The sequence below is a fragment of the Polyodon spathula genome, chromosome 9, assembly GCF_017654505.1.
Source record: "Polyodon spathula isolate WHYD16114869_AA chromosome 9, ASM1765450v1, whole genome shotgun sequence".
NCBI lineage: Eukaryota > Metazoa > Chordata > Actinopteri > Acipenseriformes > Polyodontidae > Polyodon > Polyodon spathula.
Window position 1 is genome coordinate 2,971,841 of NC_054542.1, and position 18,412 is coordinate 2,990,252.

At 38.3% G+C, this 18,412-nt stretch overlaps 1 protein-coding gene across 1 annotated transcript; it reads right to left on the minus strand.

Annotated features, from left to right (window-relative positions):
• Window positions 1-147: 147 nt before the first annotated feature.
• Window positions 148-13,180, minus strand: LOC121321185 (olfactory receptor 6N1-like). Its single transcript, XM_041260084.1, has 2 exons — window positions 12,305-13,180; window positions 148-288 (listed from the first exon to the last, which is right to left on the minus strand). Exons 1-2 carry the CDS (start codon window positions 13,178-13,180, stop codon window positions 148-150), a joined length of 1,017 nt encoding a protein of 338 aa, XP_041116018.1.
• Window positions 13,181-18,412: the final 5,232 nt, after the last annotated feature.

An 18,412-nucleotide genomic window follows, 5' to 3' on the forward strand; every position in this document is an offset into this window, starting at 1 on the left:
CAAAGGAGCCGTTGCCATATCCAGTGCCAGAGAAGGAGGGGCTGTCTGCCTGAATGCCAAAGAGGAAGGAGCCACTGCCGTATCCAGGACCAAAGGGTGAGAAGCTTATGCTGTCACCAGTGTTATAGGGGGAGGAGCTTTCACCGGCTACAGAGTCAGAATGGCAACTGGTGGGCCAACCTCAGCAGCCACTACACCTGCTGCTGAAGGGAGCACAGCGAAAGCCAGCTGCATGAGCAGAGGGACCAACGCAGCTGCCAGCATTGCCACCACCGGAGTGCCCCAGTCCTTAAAGTTGAGAGCCAATGAACTTGGAGTCCATACCCAAAATGAGTGGAAACATAAAATATAAACAGAATTCGTTAGAAATAGTTTCACTATCAAACCAATAATCTTTTTTTACTAAATCTTGGGGGCTGCATGTGAAGGTGATCTGTATGCTGTACTTAAGTTATAATTTACTTTCTACACCTTGTGCACTCAGTTCCAGCAAGGAGATTCAGTAAATGATTACTGGATTTATGAAGTCCTCGAATTTAATTTTAACCCTCAATTTAATGAAAAAACTAAATCATCAATAAAGATGCATTTACAAAGATACAACCCCAATTATCCATATACAAAGGAATACTTCATTTTATGTAATTCAATTCTACAAACTCATTTATTAGACGTATTGGTAAAGCCTATTGTATACTGGTAAATTAACATGCCTGCCTGTAACTAGTCATCATTCTCTCAGTTGGTTGAAATTGTGCTTCTTTGTGTAATCATGTGCTAGGATGGAAAAGCCAGATTAAGGCAGTGTGAAAGGGATGGCTTGCAGTGGTGACGTCAGTCCAGAAACACAGACTCAGGAAGTAGTGGAGCAAAACTGAAGCGCAACGGTGCTCAGTGTATTTATTAAATAATAAAATGAATATTTAAACAAACACAAAAGACACAAAACAAAAAGGCACATTGGCCAAACAAATAAACAATAATAGTAACTAAACAATTATCATGCTGGTTTTAACCAACACGTATAGCAATTGTTTACCTCTGGACTTTAATTTTACCTCCCAGCTCCTCACTCGTTCTCCACTCTGAACCCTCTTCACTAATGAGCTAGGAGTGGGTCTTTTATATCGTTGCTGGAGCCTTAATTAACCTTTAACCCATTACCTTATTAAGGCTCCAGCCACATTCCCACGAGCTTTACAGGGATGGGGATTCAACCCCATTCACACTTTGAGACCAGCTTTTTTCGCCAGTCTAAAACAGCAAACAATGACGGACAGCTTTCGTCCATCCGCCGAAAACACAATATATTAGTAATAATAATAATTATATATATATATATATATATATATATAGGGGCAGGACACTGCCACAGGCAGATATAGAGAAATGATAATAACTCCGGATTGGAGAAACAAATATTGCTGATCCTATCTGAGCTTCAAGGCTGTTCTGTCCCAGCACAGGTTATCCAGAGAAGCTCTAGGCAGGTTCAAAGTCAGGTAAAAGCAGATATACTGAAAGTTGACAATAACTCATTGATGGAGCAACAGAGCCCAGAACCACTCACAATAATTGAAAATACCATAAAACAGTAAGGGGAATGTAAAAAAAAAAAAAAACAACAGTACACCTTACTTAGAATAGTGATTGGGTGCACTACTGAATTGCATACAATCTGAATCGAACTCAAATTCTAACAGTGTGTCAGTAGAGGTTCATATTGAATTTGAAAATAGGTGTATAAAATAAAAAATTTAAATTAAAGCACTATGTTTTATATTTATATAAGTAACTGCTAATACGATGACAGTCCAGATTCAAATCACTTGACGTATTCCTACAAAACACACTGATGACATAATTTGAATGAATTATAGAGTAATAATACAAAAGAATATTATCTCTCATTTCATTTTGTTTAATAAAACTGTTAATACTGATGCAACAACCCAATTGAGAGTAGCTTGCTATACTGTTAATGCTTGTTCAGCCCCTAATGATCTCATGTTACAGTGAACACCTGCTCACTCCCAAAGCTGCTCAATGCTCTTACCACTGAGAATTTGTACATCTTGGCAGTTGCTCACTAATTGACTGCACACTTAATCAAAATATCTGTATAATTTTTACACAGTTTGCCCTTAACAGATTTAAAGTTACTTGATACAAGCATGTTTAAAACTGTCAATATTTATATTTTAAACACTAGATGGCCTATTTAAAAGAAACCCTTAGAAAGGTTCTCTCTGCAAACCTGAATTTTAAAAGAGAAACATGTGAACAGTATCCATTACAAGTCAGTGCATTTTTTCAAGCCTTACAGTATGGCTCGCACCAGATATGTGCCGGGGGGGGGTCAAGTCTGGTAGAGATAAACACAATATTTATTTTCAATACAAATACATAGATTGTAGTCCTGGTCACCATAAACTGAGTGATTTGTATTTGATTTGCAATTTGTTTCTAAAACCTAAGGCATATATGCTAATGATGATATATATATATATATTATATATATATATATTATATATATATTATATATATATATATATATATATATATATATATATATATATATATATATATAATAAGTGCTCTCAGTGCTAAGTTGTTTATGCTGCCCCTGCTTTTCCTGTCACATGACTGCAACCTCCTCAGTTCCCAAATTGGTTATGATTGATTGTGTGGCCGATCCCTCATCTTAACATTTTCACTGCTCACACTGAAAATATAAACAACAGGGATCCACCAGCATACTCACATAACACAACACTAACAGTATCTTTGGAAACTGAGAAATGTCACTATGAGTGTAAAATTAAGCCATTTATATGGAAGTGAATCTTAAAAGAATATTTGTAATTACCTGATCTTGTATATGAAATTAAAAATATTAAACTCTCAGCATTGCTTGCTGTGGTCTAATCTCTAATTACATGCGAGCCACTTTCCTGATTGCACCTGCTATCCAAACAACATGATTGATGTCGATATTCTCACAGACTAGCTTGTTCCAAAAAAAAAAACTCACCAGAGAGTCTCCTGGATACGCATTGATTCTGGAAGGGAACCAAGCTAATTAACAGTTCCACACCTGAGATATCTGACTACCTGCATCAAGCTGTCTCAAGATGCTCTCTCTGTGTTGCCACACACAGAGTAAATGTTTTGAATAGCACCCAGTGTTGCATTCAAGGTTTAGTTCAGAAGCCTTTTCAGTCAAGGTCAGTGTCTAGGCCAGGCACCACTAGGCAAAGGACAGTGTCTGAAATTTGTGAACTAAAGCCAGACAAACATGCAGTATCGTATTTATGAATAATATGATTACCTTTACCTTTATATATATATATATATATATATATATATATATATATATATATATATATATATATATATATATATATATATATATATGTATTTATGTATATTATATATAGATAACCCCGTAGACATTTCTTATATGGATAGTAGACACAAAGAAACAGCCCTGTTGTGATTTTTTTTTTTTTTTTTAAGATTTTCAGTACATACACAATACAAAGAGTATTGCTTTACTTCCCTTTACAAACAAAGCATGTGTGGTTAGTTAAGCTTGAAATTCATGCAGCCTGTTGGTCATTCGTTGGTTAGCAGATTGTTAGCAGGTTTATAAAGGTTCTGATATGTAAACTTATAGTATGCAATTAGACCTGATCTGGGAAACACAGATACCTCATTGAATTTAACATCCAACACTATAAAGTTAAAACAGCTTAAATGGTGCTTGTGATTTTAATTATTTTTAAATATAAGGGGAAAGTGCACAGTGCCTGCAGCCTGAGTTTCCACTCACAGGCACCTCAATTGGGACTTGAGCACCCCCTGCCGTTCATCCCTGGGAGTGAGGCTTGGAAACTCATGTGACTAAAGTGCAGGACCAAGAGATGAAAGACAAGAAATGAAACGTACATCTCAAAGGAAAGATGTCTGTAACTAGACTGGGTTTTTTCAGCAGCACAGAGAGTATATATTTTGAAAATAACAATATTAAAAATAATGCAAAAAGGTTTAGCCAAAAGGCAATATAACCGTATATACATTTTATATAGCATATAGCATATATTACCGTAATATATATATATATATATATATATATATATATATATATATATACAGTGCCTTGCAAAAGTATTCAGACCCCTGACCAATTCTCTCATATTACTGAATTACAAATGGTACATTGAAATTTCGTTCTGTTCGATATTTTATTTTAAAACACTTAAACTCAAAATCAATTATTGTAAGGTGACATTGATTTTATGTTGGGAAATATTTTTAAGAAAAATAAAAAACTGAAATATCTTGCTTGCATAAGTGTTCAACCCCCACACATTAATATTTGGTAGAGCCACCTTTCGCTGCAATAACAGCTTTAAGTCTTTTGGGGTAAGTATGTACCAGCTTTGCACACAGTGTTGGAGTGATTTTGGCCCATTCTTCTTGGCAGATTTGCTCCAGGTTGTTCAGGTTGGTTGGACGATGCTTGTGGACCGCAATTTTCAAATAGTGCCACAGATTCTCAATGGGATTGAGATCAAGACTTTGACTGGGCCACTGTAGGACATTCACCTTTTTGTTCTTGAGCCACTCCAATGTTGCTTTGGCTTTGTGCTTGAGATCATTGTCCTGCTGAAAGGTGAATTTCCTCCCAAGCTTCAGTTTTTTAGCGGACTGAAGCAGATTCTCTTGCAGTATTTTCCTATATTTTGCACCATCCATTCTTCCTTCAAATTGTAACAAGATGCCCAGTCCTTGCTGATGAGAAGCGTCCCCACAGCATGATGCTGCCACCACCATACTTCAATGTAGGGATGGTGTGTCTTGAGGAATGAGCAGTGTTAGGTTTGCGCCACACATAGCGCTTTGAGTTTTGGCCAAAATCTCTATCTTGGTCTCACCTGACAAAAAAACCTTTTCCCACTTCGCAGCTGGGTCACTCTCATGCTTTCTGGCAAACTCCAGATATGCTTTCAGATGGTACTTTTTGAGTAATGGCTTCTTTATTGCCACCCTCCCATACAGGCCAGTGTTATGCAGAGCCCTTGATATGGTTGACTGGAGCACCATTACTCCACTCCCAGCCATTGAACTCTGTAGCTACTTCAAAGTGATTGTTGGCCTCTCTGTGGCTTCTCTCACAAGTCTCCTTCTTGTCTGAGTGCTGAGTTTTGAGGGACGGCCTTTTCTTGGCAGTGCCTGGGTGGTGTGATGCAGCTTCCACTTCCTGATTATTGATCCAACTGTGCGCACTGGGATATCCAAACACTTGGCTATTATTTTGTACCCTTACACTAATCTATGCATTTGTATTACATTACCTCTAACTTCTGTAGAATGCTCTTTGGTCTTTATTTTCCTTCAGATTCACAGCCTTACCAATGATCCTTCAACAGTGGGGTTTTTATCCAGAAAATGTGACAGCAAATTTAATGGTTCACAGGTGGAGGCTAATGGTAAGGTAGTTGTGTCCTCTTTTGGGCAATTTCTTTCATCGTTGCAAACTGGGAGTTTCCACAGCACAGGGGCTGAATACATATGCAAGCAAGATATTTCAGTTTTTTATTGTTCTTAAAAGTATTTCCCAACATAAAACCAGTGTGACCTTACAATAATTGATTCTGAGTTTCAGTGTTTAAAAATAAAATATCAAAAATAATTTGTAATTCGGTAATATGAGAGAATTGGTCAGGGTTCTGAATACTTTTGCAAGGCACTGTATATATATGTTTTTTTTTTTACCTGTGATGTTGTCACGTGTGTGAAGGCAATTATAACCTAATGATGTAAGCAGTTTGAGCCACCTCTTTGGTCGAGTGATAAGAAGTGTCTCCACTGTTGAAACTACTGCTGGAAAATGTAAACAGAGTTAATTTGCAACAATGCCTTCTATCTGACTCCACTTTATTGGAAGGGGCACCTTTTTACTGCTCACAACTTGCTTACTGACATATTCACATGTTGTTGTTGATTTGTTTGTCTATATTTACCTAATATATAGGAACCTATTTATAAACTAATAGAATTCAGCAAACATGAGATCCTGCTTTAGGGTTATCAAGTCTCTTACGTGATTGAAATGGAATTTATTGAAGGGAACTTTTAAAGACGTTTAGCATATCAGATATGGTTATGTTATTATTATCTATTTTTATTAAATAGGTTACTGTAGAATAACTAACTGTTAACATAAAATTAAGATTTTTTTTTTTTTTGGGGGGGGGGGGTAAAAGCATATGAGAAACTCTAACAGAGCTACATATACTGTATTTCATATCTAATAAACACATTGCTTAAACTAATAGAGACCACTGGGATTAAATCCAATGAGAACTTCTAATTATTAAATGATTGTACGGCAACAGTGCTTTAGGGACACTTTGGTTCCTAAACATTATGGCAACCAGAAACACTGGCACTGAGACAATAGGATTACTTTTATGAGAAACTAAAAGGAATAGCAGTTTATCAGCAAATTGAAAATCAGTTGAATAAAATATGGACAGCAGAGGCTTCACTCCCTGAAAATCAATGAGAAAAGTGAGCTAACAGCAAAATAATGACATGAAGGGCAAAGAACTACAGTGAAGCTGCTCTGAATTAAGGAATGGAAGAGAAGGTGCCCCCTGGGAAAAAATAAAAAGGGTTAGGAACTCCAACAGGAAAAATAGCAACAGACAAGTGAGGGAGGTGGTGAAACAATTAAGTAGATAATTTAAAGAACAATAGACAATAGAGAGTAATATAAAGAATGAGAGGCAGGTTGACTCTGTGCCTTTCAGGCCAATCTTTAAAAATATATATTTTTTAGAAAACTGCTTTGTTCACAAACTAAAACTTAATACTTATACAATATCTAAGGGTTTAAAAAAACATTAACTTTCGCTAGCAATAGCATTCTTAGCAGAGTTTTTTTTTTTTTTTTTCCCATCTGCCCTGGATTATTCTTACAGCCCTGCCCTTCAATTTTATTGAACTGAGCTTGGATACTTTATTAGGACAGAGAGAGCAACTGTGATTGTGGACGTGTTATGGTTTTACATTTTTATTTGCAATCTCTTTTTAAAAAAAATTCCTTCTTTAAAAAATATATATTTTAAAAGTATATCTCACTTGTCCTCTGTTCCTGTGTATGCATTGCCAGGGTGTTGCTTCCCCAGTATTAAGAACCATTCAGTTTTGCTGTGGTTGACAGCTACCAGGTGAACTAATTTGGTGAGTTCAGCAGGATATTGAGTTCAGCGGCATCATAGTAATGCATGCAGAGGAAACAGATAATCAGCATAGGCCTGTGTAACAAAGAGAGAAAGAGTAAACTTAAAATCTCCCACCCTACCAGAAATGGCGCTGTGTAAGGTGGACGATATGCTTCCCCGTAGACTGGTCAAGTCGGCCAGCTGGGCGGAAGCGCGTAGCGGCACGTACACTAAATGAATCCCTTGCAATTGGCTACAGGGCAGACAGCAATTGGAGAAAGGCTGTCGACGGGCTGATTGCAGGGAGGAATTGGGTAGTACAAAGAGGATAGTGCTACATGAGTACCACCCTTATGCTGAAAACTAATAATCCAGCCGGAGACTGTATTTTTGTTGTTTTGTTTTGTGTCTGCAGGTGAGTAGCACAGAGGAGAATGGAGGCACGGAGCCAGCGCTAACCCCAACTCAACATTTCACTGCACAGCACAGCAACCAGTACAGGCACTCACCTCACTTCCCCATCACAGTGCACAGTTTTGTTCACAGAGGATTGTGGTTACTAGAGTGTTTTGTTTTTGTTTGGGTCTGCAACCCGGCATATTTATTTCCCCTTGTGAACAGGTTGGCTGTAGGGGTGACGTCAGACCAGAAAGGAACACACAGACAGGCAGTAGTGGCAGGTGAAACCTAGACGCAGTGGCACTCAGTGCATTTAATAAACAAACAAATAAAATAGTTAAACAAAAACAGCACACAGCACTTTAGGCTAAAATAAATAGACAAACAAAACGTACTAACACTAAACGAAACAGACACTAACAAACAGGGGATGAACGTTAAACAGACAAGTTTCTAATTCAGCACGTATGGCAATTGTAATTTTATTATTATTATTTTAAAGCTTACTCCCAACTTTCGCTCCCATTCTCTCACCCTGAACACCCAACCCCGAGTGAGTGAAACACTGCATCTTTTATGCAGCTGTACCGAGACTCGATTGCTAATCAATCATTCAATTTGGAATCTCGGTACATCTGCACGTGAACTAATTTTTACGCTTCCTCATGCTCATATACAAATACCCCTTTCAATCTGCACATGAAGTGATTGTGCCATCCTTGTGTCTAAATACAATTATATTTTAAATCACTCTTGCTACAAAGACCCATTTATATCCTGTGCACCAACATCTATACATCAACATTAACACACCACATGCAACACAACATATAACACACACATGGACGGGGCACACTACCACACCCCTATACTATCGTTGGTATAGGGGCGATTAGACTATTGTTTTTCTGTAACCTGTTTATTAAATAGAGATGTTTTTCTGATTGAAATATGGTTTGGACATTCTGTTTGTACACTGCACCACTTATCACCCTGTCACAGCATGTAATGATGATGCCATTTAAGATGGGGTCATCATGGTGTTCAATATTTCAAGATACTAATTCTACCATTAAGTCGGGTGATTACAAAACTCAGATTATATTACGCATGCAAGTTGTAACCGATGCTCAACAAGTGGACTTTATTTTAAGCTTTTTGGAAAGAGAGCCAAAATGAGAAATCTTGATTTTAACAGAGAGAGATAGGGGAACTTCACAACAAATATCTAAGACTCTAGATCAGTTGTATAGAGATAAGACTCCTGCCTCTGCTTTGCAATCTCTATTCTTTAACTGCAAGCAAGAAACAAGAGAAAACATAAGTGCCTTCACCCTTTGTTTATGTGAACATTTCTGCGGGTTACAACAGTGAGACCCCAAGGGGCTGCACCAGGAGAATGTGTTGCTGAGAGACCAGCTAGTGGCGGGCCTGGAAGATGATTCTCTAAGACGTAAGATTAGGTGAGATTAGGGCTTGGCTTTTGAAGATGTGTGACAAGAGGCCCTGCTGCTGGAAGAAGAGGGTCTGAAAGAGCCAGAAAAGCCTCTTTGCTATGGTGTTGGTAAGCGTTTTACCCTACTCCACTGGACAGAACCTACTCCACAGGACAGAACTCATTGGAGAGTAACATTGAAGGATGAATTAACTCGTGAGATGAAAGAAAAATTTTCCATTTTGGGCAGAGAGATGCAAGAAGCGTTGAAGGCCCAAGACAGGCACCCATGGGTGAGTAACAGACCCCCAATTATTAGATTTACAGGATACCAGGACTGTTATGGGGGGAGACCACCTGCACCCCTGGGTGAGAGATCTGGACACCCGACTGGAGGACAGCCATGGGGTCGATGGAGAGAGCCAGTTCAAGGGACTACCAGATATTTGTTTTTCCTGTCAAAAGGGGGAACATGTTGAATGACAGTGTCCTCTGCAACCATATGATCAAAGGGATTTAAAATAAATTACCATGTTGCTGGGGAAAGCAACATGTTGTGATAACAAAGGCCCTGGTCCTGACATTGTGTCTTTTGTGGTAGGTGATCTCCCTATTGTTGAAAAATAATAAATGGGGTAAAGACTCAGAAAGTAAGTGCAAGAGAACATTTGCGGAACCTGAGAATAAAATTAGAGAGGATATTTCCTGGCTGTCTTTACATGCAGCGATCAGGCTACAAGTTCCCTGCATTGGCTATGTTTTAATGACTTTTAATATTGGTGCAATTACCGTTACTGAAAAGGGAGCAATCAGTTCTGTGAATTAATGTTATTGCTTTTTCCTGGAGGGAGCTATTTCATTATGAGCATACTAAGTTTTTCTCCCAGACAGATGCCAAGTCCTATAAGGTGGGGGTACAGTCATTGGCTACATGTCAACGGTCACGAAATTTTGGGGGAGAAGATGTCAATGTCAGTGTGGTGTGTCCTGCATGCCACCAACCCAAGGAAGTCCCTGCTCACAGTGAGTTGGTAATCTCAGGGAGAGTTCCTGTGGGTATCGACCTGAAGCCATACTGCTTACTGGTCTAGCTTCGGTGTGAAGATTGATTTTGAGATAGCTCAGAAAGTAGCTATGGCCAGGAAAAGACAGATCCCTCTGCATATCCACAAAACCATTAATTACCTCATTCACGTCAAGACATATCAAAGTCTTGCTAATGTGTTTTACATTGGAGGTACTGACATTGAGGAGACGGGAGTACAGCTTGTGACTAGAGAACAGAGAGAGAACAGAGACAAAAACTGCTTTCAGCTTGCAAACTTCCTGTTTGATATACAGTATAGATCAAGCAAAGAGAATACTATTGCTGATGTGCTCTACTGGTTAACATGGCTTGGACATGGCTTGGAAATTTCAGTTTTTAGACTAGTATCCACAGAAGTAGGCAGGCTTGCTGTTCTGGAGCTGACCAAGATGATGGGATCACCAAAGAATATCCTTTATCTTGGGGATGGGTGGTAGGTTTATGGAAGCATGCCCAAAAGAATGACTGGCATGTAAGCCAAATGTGTTGTTTTCTTGACCAAAAAGAACCCATTACATTATTAGAATAACAAAAGATGACCTCTGAACTGAAGCAAGCATTGCATAGGCAGAAGGGTATTTGGCAGAAGTACCATGAACAGTCAGGATGTTTGGGATTGAAGAAAACACTTTCTATAGTTCAGTTTTACTGGCCAGAAATGGAACAAGAGATATAAGGATAGCAAAGGGTTTGTCTTCGTTGTACATTAAGGAAGGTCCTTAATAGCTCTGAGGGTCCAGCCCAATTAGTCAAAATTATTGTTAATGCCCTCCTTGAAATTGTGGATCTCGATTATTTGAGCAATGTGTTCCAGAATATCTTTGTTATCATTAATCTGTTTACCAAGTTTTCTTGGGCTGTACCCACTAAGGACCACACAGCACTGACCACTGATCATGCTTTATTGTGAACTGGGATCCAAACATTTGGTTGTCCCAAGCAGTTCCATTCTGACCAGGGACCCAATTTTGAATCCCGCTTAGTTAAGGAATTGTGCCACTGTTATGGTATGCAAGAGCTGGACAACACCATATCACCCACATGGCAATGGATTCTGTGAATGCTTTAACCAGACTTTGCTGAATTTAATTGGAATCCTGGAAGAGGACAAAAAGGCACCATGGGCAGATTACCTTCCAGAACTTGTACATGCCTACAATAATAGTGTTCACTGCTCAAACGGATACTTGCTTTTTTAATGTTTGGCAGGCATGCCTGAACACCAGTGGATCTTGTGATAGGTGCCATAGAGAGTGAGGGCTTCCAAGGTCCAGATGACTTGATATAGTGTCACCATGAGTGATTAAGTTATGCCTTTGACCAAGTAGCAAGGAAGATGGGAAGGTGGTCAGAAGCCTCCAAGCAGCATTATGACAAGAGAACCCTAGATGCCCCCATCTTGCCCATGAACAAGTCCTGGTGAGGGATAAGTTTATAAAATACACCCAGAACTTACCTTGAACCGCAATATATTGAGAACCTATGTATTGAGCCTCAAAGAGCCTAGCACCCCAAATGTGCAGGAAGCCCCAGTTGTCAACCCTCAGCCTATGCTGGGTTGGTTATTCCTGAGGCAAGAGCCCTCAAGACCCCAGTTAGCAGAATTTAGGAGGTCCAATAGGGGTAATTTAGGGAGGCTCCCAAAGAAATATGGACACTAACAAAAAAAAAGAAACAGACCTAGCAATGTGTTCCAGAATATCTTGGTTATCACTAATTTATTTACCACGTTTGCTTGGGCTGTACCCATTAAAGACTAAACAGTACTAATAACTGCTCATGTGAAACATATATAAACATATGTCACATAATTTGAAAAAATGTATTCTTCATATAAGTTTAAACAATATATTGAAAGTATATTTTTGTTTCCATATGGCAGCACATTCCATGAGCCATGCATTTAGTTTTAAAATCACTTGATGCATATATTTGTCCACAATGATTGTTATCCAAATGAATTTGTAATAACTTTTATATGTTTTGTGTGTGGAGTGAAAGACAAAACGTTACACAATATTTAAAGATGTTTATTAACATTCAAGCACAAATAGTTCCCATTGTGTCCTCTCTGGGAACAATTGTTTTCAGTTTAAACAATTTGAAAATAAACTGCTTGATTTCTTTAGTCCTAAAGCTATAGATTACTGGGTTTGCTAATGGAGGAAGGAGGCAATAAATGACACCCAAAGAGGCACGGGCCACATCTGGCATATAAACCCCAGCTACTGAAGCAATATATACAAATAATCTTGGAATGAAAAAAATGGAAATCACAATAAGCTGTGTGCTGCATGTGTAAAATGCCTTCTTCCTACCTTCTGATGATGCAATCTTAAGTACAGTGATGATTATTTTTAAATAAGAAAGCAAAATAATTGAAAATGGAACAATTAAGACTATACACGCTATTATAAATGCCAAAAACATATTGAAAGTTGTGTCAGTGCAAGCGAGGCTGGCAACTAAACGATGTTCACAGTACAAATGGTTTATCTTATTAGGACCACAAAAAGGAAGTATAGCAGAAAAGCTAACTGCAGGCAGTGGACTGATTGCTCCTATTATCCAGGCTACAATGCACAGGATTTGTGCATTTTTATTGGTAATTAAAGTAGGGTACCTTAAAGGGAAACATATTGAAACATAGCGGTCTATTGCCATCACAAGCATCATGAAAGAATCCACCGAGCCAGCAAAGTGGAAGAAATACATCTGGAGGAAACACACATGGAATTGTATTGCATTTGAATCAAGCAGATAGGACTGGATTAGTTTAGGGCTTATAACTGTGCTGTATATGAGATCAGACAAAGCAAGGTTACAGATAATAATATACATTGGCGTTTGTAATTTTTCTTCCTTTTTGATCACATATAAAATGAAAAGGTTGCCAAGAAGAGTCATTAGATAGATGATAAGAAATGTGACTCCTATTAACTGTGGAGCTTGTCTTACGCCAGTAAAGCCAACAAAAATAAATTCAGCAACACTTGTGTGATTTGAGTCAGACACTATCTGCATTTTCCATCCCAATTCCATTGTATTCCAATACTCTAAAAGAGAAAGGAAATAATTAGGCCAGTAAGTGTGATCCCTTTAAAAATGTAAATGTCTACATGTTTACTAATAATACACATTTATGTAAATAAACTAACAAGAAGCAGCAGACAATTGTGTATCATTTTCTTTCCTGTCTACTTGGTAAAGAAAAAGGTAGGTGAAGTTTAATTTAGAGTTGCTGTTTCAAATGACGATGTATAACCAACCATAGCTAGGTTTGCTAATTTTATATATATATATATATATATATATATATATATATATATATAGTATATATATATATATATATATATATATATATATTATAACTAAGCCACATTTTGGTATTTTTTTATTACAAAATAATGTAATATAATACATGTCCCATAGCAAGTAATTGTTTTGCATTACATTGTGAGCCAATCTCAGTAGACAACCAGAAAGGAATTGAAATCCTATACAGTTAAAAGTAACATACCGACAATAGAGACAGGCATAGTTTAGGGATTAAATGTAGACTTATCTTCAGTCTTACTTATAGAGATACAGCCAGTGTCTCTCTCACCCCAGGTAAGACTGCATATAAGGCACACTCATGAGCAAGTTTAAATATTTTGACTGCAGTGAAGTAATGGTATGTTGATGCTTTTGATTTTTTTTCTTCTATAACAGTGTACATTCTATTCTGAAGTAGCTATGATTATGGTGCTTATGCTGCTTAACTTGTCTTGTGTGTTTTGCTGCCCAATTTTCTAATACCATGTTGTTCTACATGATTCATGAGTATAGAAATACACTGAAAGTACTTACCTTTTTTCGGATGAAAACTTGAATGGGAATGTTATCCTGAAACAGAATAATAATTTATACAAATAACTGATGCCACATACATTATTTATATCATTAAACATAAATGCCTGACTGAAATCATAGAAACAAGTTTGTGCAAATATGATTCAAATATATAATAAAGATAACATGCAGGTATCATAATACAACAAAAGCAGACTTCACCTTTTCTTTTTTCTTCACTGTTTATCATGAGAACCTGCCTTTACATTCATTACCAACCTGTGCCAGGATGCTAATTGGTATTTCTGTAATTCAGACTCGCAGACCAGACTGTTTTATTCACTCTGAAAATCTCCACAGAATATGAAGGTCATCATTGTTTACCTCTGATTTCACCCTCCGTGTACAGCCCTGTTGAGATTTGGTTCCTAGCCCCTCCACACAGGAATCTCTCTCCAGGTACTACGTCCCACTTGGTCTTTCTCATTATAACTGTACTTGTTCTGTCTACACTGTCACTACCTGGAACATTTGTATTTTAATGCAATGAAACTCAGCTTTGTGATACAGTTCATATCATTTAAACCAGAGAATAATTGTCCACTGGGGTGTCACAGGGGAGAGTGCCCTCCATGCCAGATTTCTGCCCCAGCTGAGATATTAAATTACTCTCATTATTGTACATAAGAAATAAGCCTCACTTGAGGGATGACGCAAACACAACCCGTTGCAGGAAACCCACTTTTTTGGTTAGGTTTTCAAAAGGCTTTTTTTGCACTGTGTGACTGGTGTGAAGAGGTGCCCTGCAAGATGTTGCCAATGCTGCCGTCCCTATTGACTGCTGATGGAATTTTGTGGAATGACCCAAAGTATTTTCTCAAATATAGCAAGGTTTAAGCCTGTTTTATTCCAAAATTGTTTCCACAATCCTTCCATCGTTATAGCTCCCATGGTTATATCATTTTGTTTTTAACAATACAAATTGTGATTCACACCAGTATTATATGTTGTGGCCTTGTAAGTGCATGGACTCCCTAAAACTCATTACATTCTTGAATTATCATATTATTTAGCATACACTGAGCACAAGCAACTTTCCCATGGATACACACTTGCCAACCAAAAATACAAAATGGTTACGCATGTCTATGTCTGCCTAATAACAGCTTAAGTCAAATGCCACATTAGCAACTTCTTGGTGACCAGCAAAAAGTTTCATTACACCGTGTAACAATATATATATATATATATATTTTTGTTCCTGGGTAGCAAGTGTTATTTCCTAATTGCTTATGCCTCAAAAGTATAGAAAATGGCTATTATTCCCCACAAACTTTGCTTTTGTGACCAGGACAGTGATATTTTAAAATATCACTATTTCCAATGGGAAAACAGGCAAATGTGTGTCTTTTCGTTCACATAAAGTCAGAAAAAAACAACATGTGAATCCAAATTAACATGTATTTATACTAAAGTAATACAAAAATGACTACAAAAGATTTAGAAGTGAGTAGTGTTTTGAGATTTACGATTATACTGTAAAACTCTTTCACGAATCAGCCCCCAAATGTAGTCTCCCATCATGTTCTCGTTATACTGTCCTTGGTAGCGGCGTTCAAAATCCAGTATATCCTGGTGGAAGCGCTCGCCTTGCTCCTCTGAGTACGCTCCCATGTTCTCCTTGAATTTATCAAGATGAGCATCAAGGATATGGACTTTGAGAGACATCCTACAGCCCATTGTGCCATAGTTCTTCACCAGAGTCTCAACCAGCTCCACATAGTTTTCGGCCTTGTGATTGCCCAGGAAGCCCCTAACCACTGCGACAAAGCTGTTCCAAGCTGCTTTCTCCTTACTAGTGAGCTTCTTGGGGAATTCATTGTACTCCAGGATCTTCTTTATCTGTGGTCCGACGAAGATACCGGCTTTGACCTTTGCCTCAGACAGCTTAGGGAAGAAGTCTTGAAGGTACTTGAAGGCTGCCGACTCCTTATCTAGAGCTCTGACAAACTGTTCCTTAAGGCCCAATTTGATGTGCAGTGGTGGCATCATCACCTTCCGGGGGTCCACCAGTGGCTCCCACTTGACGTTGTTCCTCCCCACAGAGAATTCGGTCCGCTGTGGCCAGTTCCACTTGTGCTAGTGTGCCTTGGTGTCCCTGCTGTCCCAAAGGCAAAGATAGCAGGGAAACAGGAATGCCACCATTTTGAGGTCTCCTATGACCTCCCAGAAATATGCAGATATGTATCCACTTAGGCAACTGGAACTAAACTGAACTGGTGGGCTTAAGGCCTCTGTATTTATACTACTATTTATATTACTGGAAAGTTCTAGAAGTTACTCCAAGTTTACTCAGCACTGAATCTATCTGGAATGTTCTGGAAAATAGGTAAATTTCAAAATATCACTGTCCTGGTCACAAAAGCAAAGTTTGTAAGGAATAATAGCCATTTTCTATACTTTTGAGGCATAAGCAATTAGGAAATAACATTTATTACCCATGAATAAAAAAAAAATAATAATAATTTTACATGGTGTAATCCAAACATACAATAATAATCTATCCTCCATCCTTGCCAGCGATTTACATGACACACGTGTGCATATTACAATTGTCCTTGCAATGAGAAAAGCAAACATAAAAAATTAAGGTATACTTACAATCAATGCTCCAGGTGTGTCACACCAAGTAAAACAGCACGCAATTTTAAAAATAAGTCGTTTTCCAATGGTGTGTGCTTTTTTACAATTCGCCACTTCCAGCTGGAAATCCCTCTCAATTTTGCTTGCAGCTTCTTATCCAATTTCAAAGCTATGATTCTGACACATCCTATGGAAAATGTCCACAACACGTATCTGTTCTTCAAGTGAAGGTTCTTCTGGTTTCACATCTGATGCAGTATCCTCTCGTGGCTCTTCAACCTGTGGCTGCATAGCATCTTCGACTGGCTCTAGAAGTTGTGCATCAGTGAGCTTGCCTGCCATCTCCACATGGCTGTCAAACTTGCAAGGGCCTCAATTTCCTCTCCTGTCAGATTATCAGGAATGGCAACACCGGACAGCACATCAATGACACACCAAGACGTCTTAATAAGATGAACTGCATCAAGGAGTGTTGTATTTCTACAGGTTGTTTGGATTTCCATACTGACCACATGGACCCTCCCCAGTGAATGTACAGGAACCACACAAACAAGTAACTAAAACTTGGTTTATTTTTATTACAGGAAAACAATAAAATTGTAATACAGTTTTTATCCAAAAGACGATTTGGCAAACATATAAACACTTAGTATTTCATTACATGATATGTGTACTTATATAAGCTGATAATCATAAGTGAATTGCATTAAAAAATCTAATTTTTAAATGAAAATGTAAATCTTGTCAATTTCAATGAAATGGTCACCCAAAGGAAGGGAATTTCAGTCTGAAGCCCAAGTCAGTTAAAAGTCTGAAATGTGTATAACATGGTGTTAGAACACTGGCCTAAGTATAAACGTGGCTTTGTTAGATGTTCTCTGAGTTAACTAGCATGTTACCTAATTAACTTTTTGTCACCAATTATTGTTAACAGGTGAGGGTCCATGATTACTATAAATATAGGTAGCATAGGCACAAGTTTGTCATTCCTGAATGTAAGGGAGCAGAAAATGGCAAAACACGCTCAATTAAGCAAAGAAAAAATACAGTCTGTAATTACTTTAAGAAATGAAGGTCAATCTTTAAGACAAATCGCAAGAACTTTGCAAGTGTCTGTAACTCCTGTGGCCAAGACCATCAAACGATTTGAAGAAACTGGTAGTCATGAGGACCGAACAAGGTCAGGCAGGCCAAGGGTGACCTTAGAATCAAAGAACAAGTTCATTCAAGTCACAAGTCTGCGAAACCGGCGATTAACTGCTCCTGAAATACAAGCTCAGCTAAATGCTGCTAGAAGCACAGACGTTTCACCATCAACTGTTCAGAGGAGATTGTGTGAAGCTGGCCTAACTGGAAGGATTCCTGCAAAGAAACCATTGTTAAGAGTGCAGAATAAGAGAAAGAGACTTACCTGGGCCAAAAAACAAAGAAACTGGAAGTTTGAGGAGTGGAAGCCGGTCTTATGGACTGATGAGTCAATATTTGAAATCCAACCGCCGAGTATTTGTAAGATGCAGAGAGGGTGAGCGCATGAGTTCTGCATGTGTGGTTCCCACTGTCAAGCATTGAGGAGGCAGTGTCATGGTCTGGGGTTGCTTTGCTGGTGACAGCATTGCTATCAAAGCATACTTCAGAGTCATGCCATTTCATCAGGATCACGGTTAGTTAGGCAGTCCATCATTCTTCAGCAAGAAAATGAGCCGAAACACACCTCAAAGTTGTGCAAGAGCTATCTGGTGAAGAAGGAAAGTGAAGGACAGCTCAATCTAATGACCTGAC

Excerpts from the sequence above, each read along its gene's own strand:
- LOC121321185 (XM_041260084.1), bottom strand. The coding sequence starts at position 13,180 with ATGCAGATAGTGTCTGACTCAAATCACACAAGTGTTGCTGAATTTATT. Across the intron at positions 289-12,304 it reads TTCCTCCATTAGCAAACCCA|GACTGGGGCACTCCGGTGGT; the intron begins GTAATCTATAGC and ends CTCAACTTTAAG.